This window comes from Macaca fascicularis, chromosome 6, assembly GCF_037993035.2.
Source record: "Macaca fascicularis isolate 582-1 chromosome 6, T2T-MFA8v1.1".
NCBI lineage: Eukaryota > Metazoa > Chordata > Mammalia > Primates > Cercopithecidae > Macaca > Macaca fascicularis.
This window is the reverse complement of record NC_088380.1, coordinates 146,768,926-146,783,067: the sequence shown is the minus strand read 5'-3', so window position 1 is coordinate 146,783,067 and position 14,142 is coordinate 146,768,926. Positions and strand designations below refer to the sequence as shown.

The 14,142-nt window shown below is 39.2% G+C and overlaps 1 protein-coding gene across 3 annotated transcripts in view; it reads left to right on the top strand.

Moving 5' to 3' along the window:
• The window catches only part of PFDN1 (prefoldin subunit 1), a 61,154-nt gene that overhangs the window by 12,265 nt on the left and 34,747 nt on the right, over window positions 1-14,142 (top strand). For 2 of the 3 annotated variants that reach the window (XM_005557955.5, XM_005557954.5), the window contains exon 3: window positions 11,055-11,139. In XM_005557955.5, coding sequence (XP_005558012.1) covers window positions 11,055-11,139 — 85 coding nt within the window. Of the gene's footprint in view, window positions 1-11,054; window positions 11,140-12,559; window positions 12,893-14,142 lie in introns of those variants that run through there. The other variant, XM_065546869.2, reaches the window with a different exon arrangement.

Genomic DNA, 14,142 nt, shown 5'->3' with positions numbered 1-14,142 from the left:
ACAGGCGCCCGCCACCTCGCCCAGCTAGTTTTTTCTATTTTTTTAGTAGGGATGGGGTTTCACCGTGTTAGCCAGGATGGTCTTGATCTCCTGACCTCATGATCCACCCGTCTCGGCCTCCCAAAGTGCTGGGATTACAGGCTTGAGCCACCATGCCCGGCCTCTAAATGCATTTTTATGTACTGACAACTCCCAGATTTTTAATCTTTAACTTAGACCCCTTCTCTGAACTCCAGACTTGTATATTCAGCTGCCTACCTTACATCTTCATGTGATGGTCTAATAGGCATCTCAGAATTAACTTGGCCAAAATAAAATTTTTGCTGTTTACAAACAAACCATCTTCTCTCTCAGTATTACTAAGTGGGTTTTCCACCCTTCAAGTTTTTCCAAATCTTGGAGTCACCCTTGGCCCCTCTCTTTCAATCTTATATTTAGCTCATTATCAAATACTGTTGACTCTATCTTTAAATTTTGTTCAGAATCTGAAGACTTCTGCTTACCACCACCCTGGTCTAATTTACCATTGGTTGATGGCAATTGCTTCCTAACTAGGCAAGCTCCTTGCTTCTGTCCTTAACCCTTGGCTGTTTTCAACTGATCAGCCAGAGTAATCATTTTAAAATGTAAGTGAAGATCACTGTAGTCAAATGGCCTCCCGTTTCATCAGTGAAAAAGACAAAGTCTTTTGCACTTGCCAGTTTCTCTGCCTGAAGCCTTCTTCCAGGTATCTCAGTGGCTTACCTTTTCTCTTCCTTCAGGTCGTTTCTAAAAAGGGAATGAGGCCTTTCATGACCATCCTATTTAAAAGTACACACCTAACCAGCACCCACACTTATTTGCCCCTTGTTGGCTTTATTTTTCTCCATCGTACGTCACCATCTGGCGACAAGGATACTATTTGCCTTTCTTTTTTTCTCCTTCTTCTACCCTCCATGGTGTCCAATGTCTTTCTTAAAGAATCAGTATTATTGAGTTATAACTTGTATAGAATGAAATGCGTTCGTTTTAGGAGTACAGTTGGGTGAATTTTGACAAATGTAACCACCGCAATCACGATAAAGAACATTTTCATCACTCTAAAAACTTTCTTGCTTCTTTCAACTCAATCGTCTCCTTCCTTAATCCTGGCTCCAAGCTGCTGCTAATCTGATTTCTATGACTGTAGATTAATTTTTTCTGTTTTAGAACTTTATGTAGATGCAATATATAAATGGAGTCATGTACTTTTACTGAGTGTAATGCTTCTGAGATTTACTCATGTCATGTAGGTCAGGCCTCCTCAGGGGCCGTATGCTGGGCTTCAGTTCCATTTATTTTGGTACGCTGGACCTGCCGTTCTCCCTGTGCTTACTAGCTTCATCTTCAGCTTGGCTACAGGAATTCCAGGGATTTTACTGAGGCATGACAACATCCAGAGTGAGAAAGTGCCATGTTTTCTGGTGTCACCTTCATGGGAGCACCTTTCCAGAAGTCTTCTAATGGTCTCCCACTTATATTTCATGACAGAAACTGAGTCACATGCTAAGGCTTAAATCTTGGGGGATGTAACTGCAATGATTGGGTAAGGCCAATCAAGATTCAGCCTAGAACTTACTTCCCTGATTTACTTGGGGAAATAGAGAATACCCAAACAAAATTGGGGCTCAATCAACAAAAGGAAATGGACATGGGGTAGTTAAACAATAGTGTCTGCCAAAGTCATCAACAATCATAATAGTGATCAATAACTGAGGGCTAGCTATATGAAAACTATTGATATATTTGGATGAATTAGGCAGAGTTTAGTCTGGGAGCATAGGCAGGCAGGAAGCTATTCAGGAGGTTAGTAATAAGAGCATAAATTAAGGTGGTGGAAGTGGAATAGTGAGGTGAAGGGTCAGTATGAAAGAAAGTGATAAATTGGAAATACAGGGAGGATATCTGCCGTTTTGGGACTTGCACATGGTGATGTTGATGGAAGCTGAAGTTGAGATGGTGAAACTGCTTGTAGGGAATGTTGGTGTGAGTTGATAAAATGAGTTTAATTTGGGCCATGTTGAATTTGAGGTGATATGGAACATACAAGTGGAAGTGACCATAGATGCTGGACATAGTGCAGGTGATAGTGGTTGATATTATTTTGAGGGTTATTAGCTAAGTTGAGGCCTTGAAAATAAGTGAGTTCTCCTAGGGACTTTGGGTAGAGATTGTTTAGCAGAGAGCCTTGCATAGTGCTTGTAGTATGGGCACTGGAGAAGAAAGAAGAAGGAGGGATTTATGGATACAGCAGTTAATGAGGGAAACATGGATAGCATAATGCAGAGATGCAGCAGCAGCATCCCTCAGAGTTAGATTTGAGCATACAGTGATCTGTAGATTGCTTTTGTCTAGGCATGGCAGGATCCAGGTGCTGTATGTCTGTGTTATAACCTAGTACTACATTATTTATTTTGTTGCTCAAATAATTCTGCTTTGACCATTGGGAGCTCTTTGAGATTTTCTCCTTTTCTTTTTCTCCCAGTCTTGAAATGCAGTGGTGTGACTGTGGCTTACTGGACCCTTGACCTCCTGGGCTCAAGCAGTTCTCTACCTCAGCCTCCCAAATAGTTGGGATTACAGGCATGTGCCACCAAACCCAGCTAATTTAGAATTTTTTTTGTAGAGATGGGATTTTGTCATGTTGCCCATGCTGGTCTTGAACTCCTGGACTCAAGTGATCCCCTCACCTCAGCCTCTCAAAGTGCTAGGATTAGAGGCGTGAGCCACTGCGCCTGGCAACTTTATTATTATTATTATTTTCTGAGACAGAGTCTCCCTCTGTCACCTAGGCTGAAGTGCAGTGGCTTGATCTCAGCTCACTGCAAACTCCGCCTTCCGGGTTCAAGCAGTTCTCTGCCTCAGCCTCGCATGTACCTGGAACTACAGGTACCCGCCACCATGTCTGGCTAATTTTTTTTTGTTTTTAGTAGAGACAGGGTTTTGCCATGTTGTCCCTGCTGGTCTCAAACTACTGACCTCAAGTGATCTGCCCACCTTGGCCTCCCCAAGTGCTGGGATTACAGGTGTGAGCCACCATGCACGGCCAGCAACTTTGTTTTTTCAGAGTAGTTTTAGATTACAGAAAAATTGAGCAGAAAGAACAGCGAGCTCTCACCCCCTTTCCACTCTCTCCCACGCTGTTTCTTCTCTTATTAACATCTGGCATTAGTGTGGCACATTCGTTACAATTGATGAAAAAATATTGATAAATTATTGTTAACTAAGATCCATAGTTTACATTAGGGGTCACTCTTTGTGTTATTATACAGTATAGTTTCACTGTCCTCCAAATCCCTTGTGCTCTACCTGTTCTTCCTTCTTCCCCTTCCTTCCGCACTCTCTTCCCTGGTGACCACTGACCTTTTTACTGTTTCTATATATAGTTTTGCCTTTTCCAAAATCTCATATCGTTGGAATGATGCAGTATATAGCCTTTCATACTATACTGGTTTCTTTGACTTAGCAATATGCATTTAAGGCTCCTCTGTGTCTTTGTGGCTTGATACCTCATTTCATTTTGTTGTTAAATAATACTCTATTGTATGGATGTACTGACAGTTTATCCATTCACTTATTGAAGAATATTTTGGTTGGTTCCAAGTTTTGGCAGTTACAAATGAAGCAGCTGTAAACATTTGCACATGTGCATAGAAGTTTTCAACTCATTTGGATAATGGAGTGCATTTAATTGATCATTTGTTAAGCTTTGTAAGAAGCTGCCAAACTCTTCCAAAGTGGGGTGTACCATTTTTGCATTCCCACCATCAGCGAATGAGAATTTCTGTTGCTTCACAGCTTCACCAGCATACGGTGTTCTCAGTGTTTTGGATTTTATCCATTATACTAGGTGTGTGACAGTATCTCATAATTTTAGTTTATAGTTCCCTAATAACATATGATGTTGAATATCTTTTCACATGCTTATTTGCCATCTGTGTTATCTTTGGTGAGATGTCTGTCAGATCTTTTGCCTGTTTTAAATATGGTCATTTGTTTTCTTATTGTTGAATTTTAAGAGTTCTTTGCATAATTTAGATGCAAGTCCTTTATCAGATATGTGTTTTGCAAATATTTTCTTCCATCTGTGGCTTGTCTTGTCTTTAGCTTTTTGTTTTTACAGTACTTCCTGACCACCTCATACTGCAGTGTGCTCCAGGTTTATCTTGTATTTTCCCTGCTGAGCCTTATAGTTAGTCATTTCTCCAAGGAGCTGTGGTTCCTGATTCCTTTTAATGCGTAATGATTATTTAGAAACCTATATCTGGTCATTGGGTTTATTTGTTACTACTGAGGTGTTACTGTTTCTAGGCCCTCTGGTGACTAGCAATAGATAATATGTGTATATATGCTACTGATTCATGTGTATGCACATATCTACAATTGTTTCTGTGTCTGTTCATCACTGTACACATACTAAGCTGAATATGAGTTTATACGGATATCTCCGACTCTTCGATACCACAGTGTTCATTTTAGCCTTCCTTTCTTGCTTATTTGTAACTTCTCTCTAACATGAGAAACCTGGCTCCTGTGGTCCATTGTCCATTTACTTATTTATTTATCCCAGTACACATATAAAGCAATTTCAGAATTGTTTGCCTGTATCTCCTGTGAGAAACAAATTTAACCAACTAGTTAATCCAAGGTTGATTGGATTATTTGTATACATGTATTCACATATACACATATTTGTAATAACTTACATTAGAGCCATTATAGTATGGTACAAGAAAGACCAAATATTCTAATCTAATACATACAAGCTGGGCAAGGTATTTAACCTGATTAGGTCTTATTTTTGTACTTGGTAATTTTTTACATACTTAGAAAACATTGGCCGGGCATGGTGGCTCACTCCTATAATCCCAACTCTTTGGGAAGCCGAGGTGGTTGGATCACCTGAGGTCAGCAGTTCGAAACTAGCCTGGACAACGTGGTAAAATCCTATCACTGCTGAAATAACAAAAATTAACTGGGTGTGGTGGCAGGCACCCGTAATCCTAGCTACTCCAGAGGTTGAGGCACGAGAATTACTTGAACCCTGGAGGCGGAGTTTGCAGTGAGCTGAGGTGGCATCACTGCACTCCAGCCTGGGCAACAGAGCAAGACTGTCTCCCCCCACAAAAAAAAAAAAAAAAAAAATTGAGGATTCAAGAGGAAACATTTTTCAAGCAATGAATTTTAAAAAGCTCTCTCTTTCTTTTCCAGTCCCATTTCATCTTTGTGTAAATCCTTTTTTATTTTACTTATTTTTTCATCTTGCAAATGGAATGACATGTTATTTTTTTTTTTTTGAGACAAGAGTCTCATTCTGTCTCCCAGGCTGGAGTGCAATGGTACGTTCTTGGCACACCGCAACCTCCGCCTCCTGGGTTCAAGTGATTCTCCTGCCTCAGCCTCCCGAGTAGCTGGGATTACAGGCACCTGCCACCACGCCAGCTAATTTTTTTGTATTTTTAGTAGAGATGGGGTTTCACCATGTAGGCCAAGCTGGTCTCGAACTCCTGACCTCAAGTGACCCACCTACCTCAGCCTCCTAAAGTGCAGGGATTACAGCTGTGAGCCACCACACCTGGCCAACATGCTAATTTTTTAAATGTGAGTTTTTACTTACTGTATTGACATCTTTACATGTCAATAAAAATACTGTTTTGTTTTTTTTTTTAATTTTCAGTTTGGTTTTTTATTTAATTAGTCATTCTTTTAAAAAAAATTTATTTATTTATTTATTTATTTATTTTATTTTATTTTATTTTATTTTTTTTTGAGACAGAGTCTTGCTCTGTAGCCCGGGCTGGAGTGCAGTGGCCGGATCTCAGCTCACTGCAAGCTCCGCCTCCCGGGTTTGCGCCATTCTCCTGCCTCAGCCTCCTGAGTAGCTGGGACTACAGGCGCCCGCCACCTCGCCCGGCTAGTTTTTTTTGTATTTTTAGTAGAGACGGGGTTTCACCGTGTTAGCCAGGATGGTCTCGATCTCCTGACCTCGTGATCCGCCCGTCTCGGCCTCCCAAAGTGCTGGGATTACAGGCTTGAGCCACAGCGCCCGGCCAAAAAAAATTTATTTATTTTTTAGGGATGGGCCATTGCTATGTTGCCCAGGTCCTGGACTTGAACTCTTGGACTTAAGCCATCCTCACACTTCACCTTTCTGAGTAGCTAGGACTACAGGTGCATGCCATTATGCCTGGCTGCCCCCTTGGTTTTATCTCCTGTTTTGTATCCTATTTCTGTGCCAGTGTGGATGCTTAAGGTCTCCAGGATTCAGCATAAACTCTCAGGGTAAAAGCCAATTTACTGCTGTCTTACATTCCTCAATTCCCAGTTTCACTTCACTTTGGGCCTTTGTGGAATCCTTCCTTTTGTGTTAGTTCAACAAAATGTTAAAAAAAAAATTTTTTTTTTGCTTTGTTTTTAATCAGGAGTGTTCAGGGTATCTACTCTTCTTTATGCCAATAACAGAAGTCTCTAACTCACTGAGCAGTCCACAATGTGGATATGCCATAAAGTTTCCTTACTAAGGAAGTGATTAAGAAATATATTCAATTAAAAAAAATTAAAGTAGAAAAGATTCAATTTATTTCTACTTTCTTCCATGCTAAAAATTACAACATAAAAATTCAGTAACTTTCCTCACCCGTGGAGTTAGGCAAAGAAGCAAGATAGGCTCATTCTTATGTCTCTTCTATGCCGCTTAATTTGTGGATACCCTGAAACCTAAATGCTATTAGGACACATTTTTAGACCCCCTCTAAAAATTTCCCACCCAAAGTGAACTTGTCATAAGCATTTCGTTGTTTCTGAATAGCATATGTCTAGGTGACCATACTTTGGAAAGTGTGTCCAAAATGCAGCAGTGCAGCTGATCTGAGATTGTGTTTTGGGCAGGTGAACAACGGTTTTGATTCATACTGAGTTATAAGAAAGTGGAAGTTGTACCAAACTGCAGGACGATTTAGAAAACGGAGTCTGGTGTTTCTCAAATAATCAAAACCAAAAGCCATCAGAATTATGTTTTCAAATGGCATAATTACAAATAAATGAAGAAGTGAAATAGCAGGTTACAAGTCCTTGAGAGTGGACATTGCAGAGGCACATGAATTTCCAGGTCAAAGAAGAGGCCTTTTGCAAAGCATCAACTCGAATTCAGGTTATATAATCCTGAGTATTTGAAGCATGTTATCTGCATATTATCTGTCATGAGAGAATACTTTCCCTCTTCATGGTTTATTTTTCCTTATTGGTACATTTTGAACTCCAGAATTCTTTATTTACTATTTGGCTTTCCATAAACAGTCAGGCAGAATGACTATGAGATTCTCTACATTGAGAAACTGTGTACATAATATTTGCTTATGAAAAGACTCATATTATCATGATAAATCCCTTTTCTTCACATAGTATCTGATAATCCAATGCCCTTTTAAACAATAGGAAAGATGTTTTCGAAAGACTTTTTTTCAGAAATCAGATGTTTCTTGCAGCCCTTTCCAATCTTCATACAATGTATCTTTGCCATTTTTTAAATTGAGGACTAAACCAAACTTTCCATAAGTTTTTGTGTTTGAATTTTTACTGTGTAACTACTCTTTGAGGTAGACATTTGCATTTACCCAACACTCATCCTTGTTTAAAACTTGCGTGGCTGAGATGTCCTTAGGCTTATAGTAGTAAGTTGGCCAGCTTCGGTGGAATCTCTCTGGCCTTTGAAGTTGGCACAGTCAAATATAGCTACCTCAAAGGATATGTGGTCATGGAAAAACATGTTTTTGTTGTTGAGTGTTCTTGCTTTCTAGTAATTTTATTTTCTGCTCAAGAGATTTAGTATCTGTTCAGAAACTTTATTTTTAAAGGCCACATAAGTAATGACTTGACCTCTAATCTTAGCTTTGAAATTTTCCCAGACACTAACAAAGATGATGTCTGATGACCTTTTGAGAATAGTACTCATTGGCCAGCTATCAGTGCTACTTAAAAATGCATATTTTACTCAAAAAATTATTGCCATGGCTAAAAGACTTTCTCAGTAAAATCACATGTTATAACATAATTTGGTGACTCTTGCACCTTGTTTTAGAATAGTTTTTACATGGCATTACTGAGACTTAATACTGTTCAAAACAACTCTTCTCTTCAAATACAAATATGAGTGAGTTCTGAGAAAAATATTCTGTAAACCATAATCTTATCTGAAATAGCACCTGTCTCTTGGATCCAGTAAGAATATTTTAGACATGAAGGGTTCTATAGTAAAAGACCTAGAATTAATCCTTGTTTTGCATGAATGTGGGCTATCTTTCCTGTAAATATACAGTAAGGTTTTTACAAATAATCAAGTTACTACTGAAGACTAAGATCATCAGTTAGATTATCTGGGCTGGGCTGGGCGCAGTGGCTCACGCTTGTAATCCCAGCACTTTGGGAGACCAAGGCAGGCAGATCACGAGGTCAGGAGATCGAGACCATCCTGGCTAACACGGTGAAACCCTGTCTCTACTAAAAAATAGAAAAAATTAGCCAGGCATGGTGGTGGGCGCTTGTAGTCCCAGCTATTCGGGAGGCTGAAGCAAGAGAGTGGCATGAACCTGGGAGGCGGAGCTTGCAGTAAGCCAAGATTGTGCCACTGCACTCCAGCCTGGGCGACAGAGTGAGAGTCCGTCTCAAAAAAAAAAAAAAAATTATCCGAGCTGGCCACATTAGCATATAAGCTTAATAATTAGTGGAGTAAAAGAAGTTCATCAGATTGTATTAATATATGTGGTAAGGCTTAGTTATGAAGAAGAGGGGAAAAGGCAGTTTTCTTTCAGGGGTTGGGGCATAGCTAATTGCCCTTTTTGGTCTGTTTTTTTTTTTTTTTTTTTTTTTTTTTTTTGAGACGGAGTCTCGCTGTGTCTCCCAGGCTGGAGTGCAGTGGCGTGATCTCGGCTCACTGCAAACTCCGCCTCCCGGGTTCACGCCATTCTCCCGCCTCAGCCTCCCAGTAGCTGAGACTACAGGCGCCCGCAACCACGCCCGGCTAGTTTTTTGTATTTTTAGTAGAGACGGGGTTTCACCATGTTAGCCAGGATAGTCTCGATCTCCTGACCTCGTGATCCACCCGCCTCGGCCTCCCAAAGTGCTGGGATTACAGGCTTGAGCCACCGCGCCCGGCCTGGTCTGTTTTTACTTGTCTTATATCTATAATAACAGACTCTCTTGATAAGAACCCACCTAGGCACAATGATGTTTTTGTGGGGTTGGCAGAGGAAACTGCATGTTGCTACCTTTTTATGTTTTCTCGTTTGGCTTTTTGTTAAGAGATGATGTTTAGTTCTTTGTTGCTGAACTCTGTTAGTGCAAAGAGAAGAAAAGTCTTGCTTAATTAATTGCAATATTAAATTGAAATCTATTTTAGCTTCCTTAGACAGTCCTGAAAGAGATTTGCGTAACTGGGGTCTTCCCTTGGTTCCAGTGGAGGGGAAATATTTCAGTTCACTTTCTTGAGGCTGTAAAAGTTTGTTCTTCCTTTTCCTGCAGCAAGAATTGTGAACATAAAGTCATAAAACAGATTCAGTGTTAATTTTTAAAACGTCTCCATATTTCCACCCTCATCAGTGGCAAATAATGTGCCTGACAGTGAAATGGAAAAAGTTGAAAATTTCCACTTGTACGTTTTGAGCTTTTCAGAGGTACTATACACTCTGGAAATAATAATAAAAGATCCTAAGGCTTATACAGTGCTTTTTGTTTGAGGAACTCATATAAACACTAATGCATTGATCTTAACAACAGTACTTGATTGTGACTTTAAAAGGTCATGAGTTACTGCTGCTTTTTTTTTTTTTTGGTAAAAAAAAAAAAGATGGAGGGGCACTCCACTTTACAAATATTGTTTAAAAAATATCTAGATAAAAATTGAAACAGATAACTGAAAAAACAAAACTTATAGGGTTTTTTTTTTGTTTGTATGTTGACTTTTCTTTGGCCTATGATATATTTTTATTCCTTTATTTTTTCTTTTACATATGAATCTACTTGAAGCCTGATTTTCTTTTCTTTTCTTTTCTTTTTTTTTTTTATGTTTTTAAGACAGGATCTTGCTCTGTTACCCAAGCTGGAGTGCAGTAGCACAATCATGGCTCACTGTGGCCTTGACATCCCAGTCTCAACTGATCCTCCCACCTCAGCCTCCCGAGTAGCTGGGACTACAGGCGTGTGCCACTGTGCCCGGCTAATATTTTAAATTTATTTTTTGTAGAGATGGGGTCTCATCATGTTGCCTGGGCTGGTCTTGAATTCCCAGGCTCAAGCAATCCTCCTGCCTCGGCCTCTCAAAGTGCTGGGATTACAGGTGTGAGCTACTGTGCCCAACTCCCGCCACCCCCCCTCTTTTTTTTTTAATGAGACAGGGTCTTGCTATGTTGCCCAGACTAGACTCAGACACCTGGGCTCAAACAATCCTTCTACCTCAGCCTCCTGAGTATGGGAACTGTAGGCCCGCACCGCTGTTCCCTGCCTGATTCCTATATTAAATAAGAAAGCAGAATCTACTTTTTTTTTTTTTTTTTTTTTTTTGAGACGGAGTCTCGCGCTGTCACCCAGGCTGGAGTGCAGTGGCCGGATCTCAGCTCACTGCAAGCTCCGCCTCCCGGGTTCACGCCATTCTCCTGCCTCCGCCTCCCGAGTAGCTGGGACTACAGGCGTCCGCCACCTCGGCCGGCTAGTTTTTTGTATTTTTTAGTAGAGACGGGGTTTCACCGTGTTAACCAGGATGGTCTCGATCTCCTGACCTCGTGATCCGCCCGTCTCGGCCTCCCAAAGTGCTGGGATTACAGGCTTGAGCCACCGCGCCCGGCCAGCAGAATCTACTTTTAAGCCTTTATTCCTACTCAGCCAGGAAGGTTTAAACTTGTGGTGGTTTCCTGAGCTTGACATATTATGTTAATATGCATTTGTCCTTTTAGTTTGCTCAGTTCAATATTTGTGGTATGTAGCTATTGATTTCGATGAATACAATAGTCATGTGGCTTAATTTTCAACTTTCTTGTGTTTCATAGGTTTATTCTTCAGTCCAAGGAAGCAATTCACAATCAGCTGTTAGAGAAGCAGAAAATAGCAGAAGAAAAAATTAAAGAACTAGAAGTAAGTTTTTATTGGCAATAGGAGTTAACTTTTGGGAGAAAGTAGTAATCTTATTGTGTCATATTACATGAAAATGTATGCCTGCCTGCCAAAGTAATGTCATATTATTTTTATTTTTTATAATTACGTTGGAGCCGTGAAGCTGTCATATTCATATTCATAGTGTGTATAAGACCAAAACAAAAAAAGAATAGTCTCTTCTTTGGAACTGTAGAGAATTTTGATGAGATGGTTTTAACCTGAATGTATTTTGTTCATTGCCCTTGAATGTGTTTATTCTTTAAAAAAGAAAAACAAAACCATAAACAAAATGTGATGTATATTTAAACAACACATGTGTATTGGATTGTGGTGGATAGGCAGGAGAGTGGGTAATAATGATAAATTTTAGAGGATCTTGGTATAGGGTCTTTTTTACACGTTGTAATTCCTTTAACCTAAATTAGGTTCTATATAAGGACAAAGTAGCAAGCTGTAACCAATTAGCTATCTGAAGGATGGTGCTCCAATGAGAACAATTTTTTGTTTTTAGCTAGGGAAAAAGATGATAGGTAACAGTAAGCAAATCTTTGGAAATACTACTTTATTATTATTATTATTATTATAGTTTATTTATACATTAAGACCTTTAGTGACATGTTCTTCTTGGGCTTTGGTGAAAGGCCCATCCTGTGTATAGTAAAAGTTAGACTGGACAAAAAGCTGGTTATTATTTCTTACGGACCAAGATTTCCCCACATGTGGGTAGATACATTGACTTCGTAGGTCATTTCATCTAATTTCTGTGAGTACTGTTTGAGGCAGAGGATCAGAATCTTAACTCATCTCTCTGCTGAATTTGGGAGCTACAACCTACAACAAGGATTTCTTAGGTTCACTGAATAGGCCTGGCCTGGGAGTGTGTAGTATCTTAGGTTACTTAGGCTTATTTTTGACTACTGATAGTTGAAACAAACTTGATACTAGATTTGCAGCTTAGAAAAATATATTGTAAAAACAAGACAAAAAAGCAAAAAAACCAAGTAAAGAAAAAACAGCCTGTGATAACCAGGTTATTGTTGTGTCCTATTTTAACATTTTAATCAGCTTAACTGTTTTAAGAGGTTCAATTTGATATCTTGTGTTTTTACTCATAAGAAACAATTAAAAACCCAAACAAAATCATTTCATGTAGATAAAACAAAATGCATTTTTGCAACTGTTGGTAAATATATTTAAAATTGTCCTAATGAATAATAAGTAGTGAGGTAATGTGTATACAGTTCTCTTTATGAAAACAAACATTTGTGTATGAATATTGAAGATGATATGTAAGGATATATATTAAATTGTTAATACTGTTTACCCTAAAGAAATTAGATGGGATGTAGGGGTAAATGATTTTTTTCTTTTTCTTTCTTTCTTTCTTTCTTTTTTTGAGATGGAGTTTCGCTCTTGTTGCCCAGGCTGAAGTGCAGTGGTGTGATCTCGGCTCACCGCAACCTCCACCTCCCGGCTTCAAGCGATTCTCCTGTCTCAGCCTCCCGAGTAGCTGGGATTACAGGCATGCGCTACCACGCCCTGCTAATTTTGTATTTTTAGTAGAGATAGGGTTTCTCCTTGTTGGTCAGGCTGGTCTCAAACTCCCAGCCTCAGGTGATCTGCCTGCCTCGGCCTCCCAAAGTGCTGGGATTATAGGCATGAGCCACCGCGCCCAGCCTTGATTTTTTTCTTATAATTTCTGTGATAATAAATTGTAACAAATATACATTAACTTTTTTGTTGTTAACTTTTATGATTAAAAAATCAGCAGAGCGGGCACAGTGGCAAATGCTTGTAGTCCCAGCTGTGGGAGGCTGAAGCAGGAGGATTGCCTGAGGCACTCCAGCCTGGGCAACATAACAAGACCTTGTCTCTTTAGGGGGAAAAAAAAACCAAAAAAACAACCAAAAAAAAAAAAAAAAAAACCCCCAATTATCAAGGTGAATTTGCCACAGGTGATGATTTTATCAATACTGTACTGCTCAGTTCTGGTGAGTATTAAGAAGTTTATTTTCTAAAAGTTTCCTTTTGTTGAGTGTCTCAAATACTGCTAGAATATTTTATCTTTTAGAAAGTTCTTTTTTCTTTTTTAATTTTTCATTTTACGTGTTATTTACATTATAAAAGCAATAGAAGTACACCATAAATAAAGAAAATAAAATATAAAACAAATGATTAAACAATGAAAATATTACTTTGTTTTTCCACTCTCAGTGCATCCAAATGTCACCTCTATAGTTTCTGTATCATTCCAAACTTCCATATTTATATAAAGACATTCATACATGCATATACACAACATTTTTTTAAAAGAGGAATTATGCTATATATACTGTTTTCCATCATTTGATAATTTATCTTTCTACTTTAGTAATATAAATCCAGTTTATACACAATTTCTTTTTTCTGATTCCCATCATCATAGGCTCCTTACCATGAGCCTTATTTCAGCATTTAGTGTATTCTCCAGTACTTTTCTAACATGTAACAGTATCACCCAGTGTATACTCCCCTCTCTTCCCTGAAACAATCCTATACTTTTCCACTGCCACAACTTTGTAGTTTTATTACTTCAGCACACCCCCACATGTGCACTCATGTGCATATACACTGTTAATTGTGGTGTTCAAATTTTCTGTGTATCTTACTGAATTATCATCTGCTTATTCATATCATCTGCTTACTGAGGGACGTGATGAATCTTCTTCTATGACAGTGTTTATCAGTTTCTCCTCAGTCTGTCAGTTTAGTGGGCAGTGATATTTAGAGACTACAGTGTTGGGGGGCAAGTGCTTGTTATTACCGTATACAAAGTTTGGAGCTTATTTTTGTTGTTGTTGTTGTTGTTTTTGCTTTTTTTGAGACGGAGTCTCATTCTTTCACCTAGGCTGGAGTCCAGTGGTGCTTCTTGGCTCACCACAACCTCTGCCTCCCAGGTTCAAGCGATTCTTCTGCCTCAGCCTCCTGAGTACCTGGGACTAC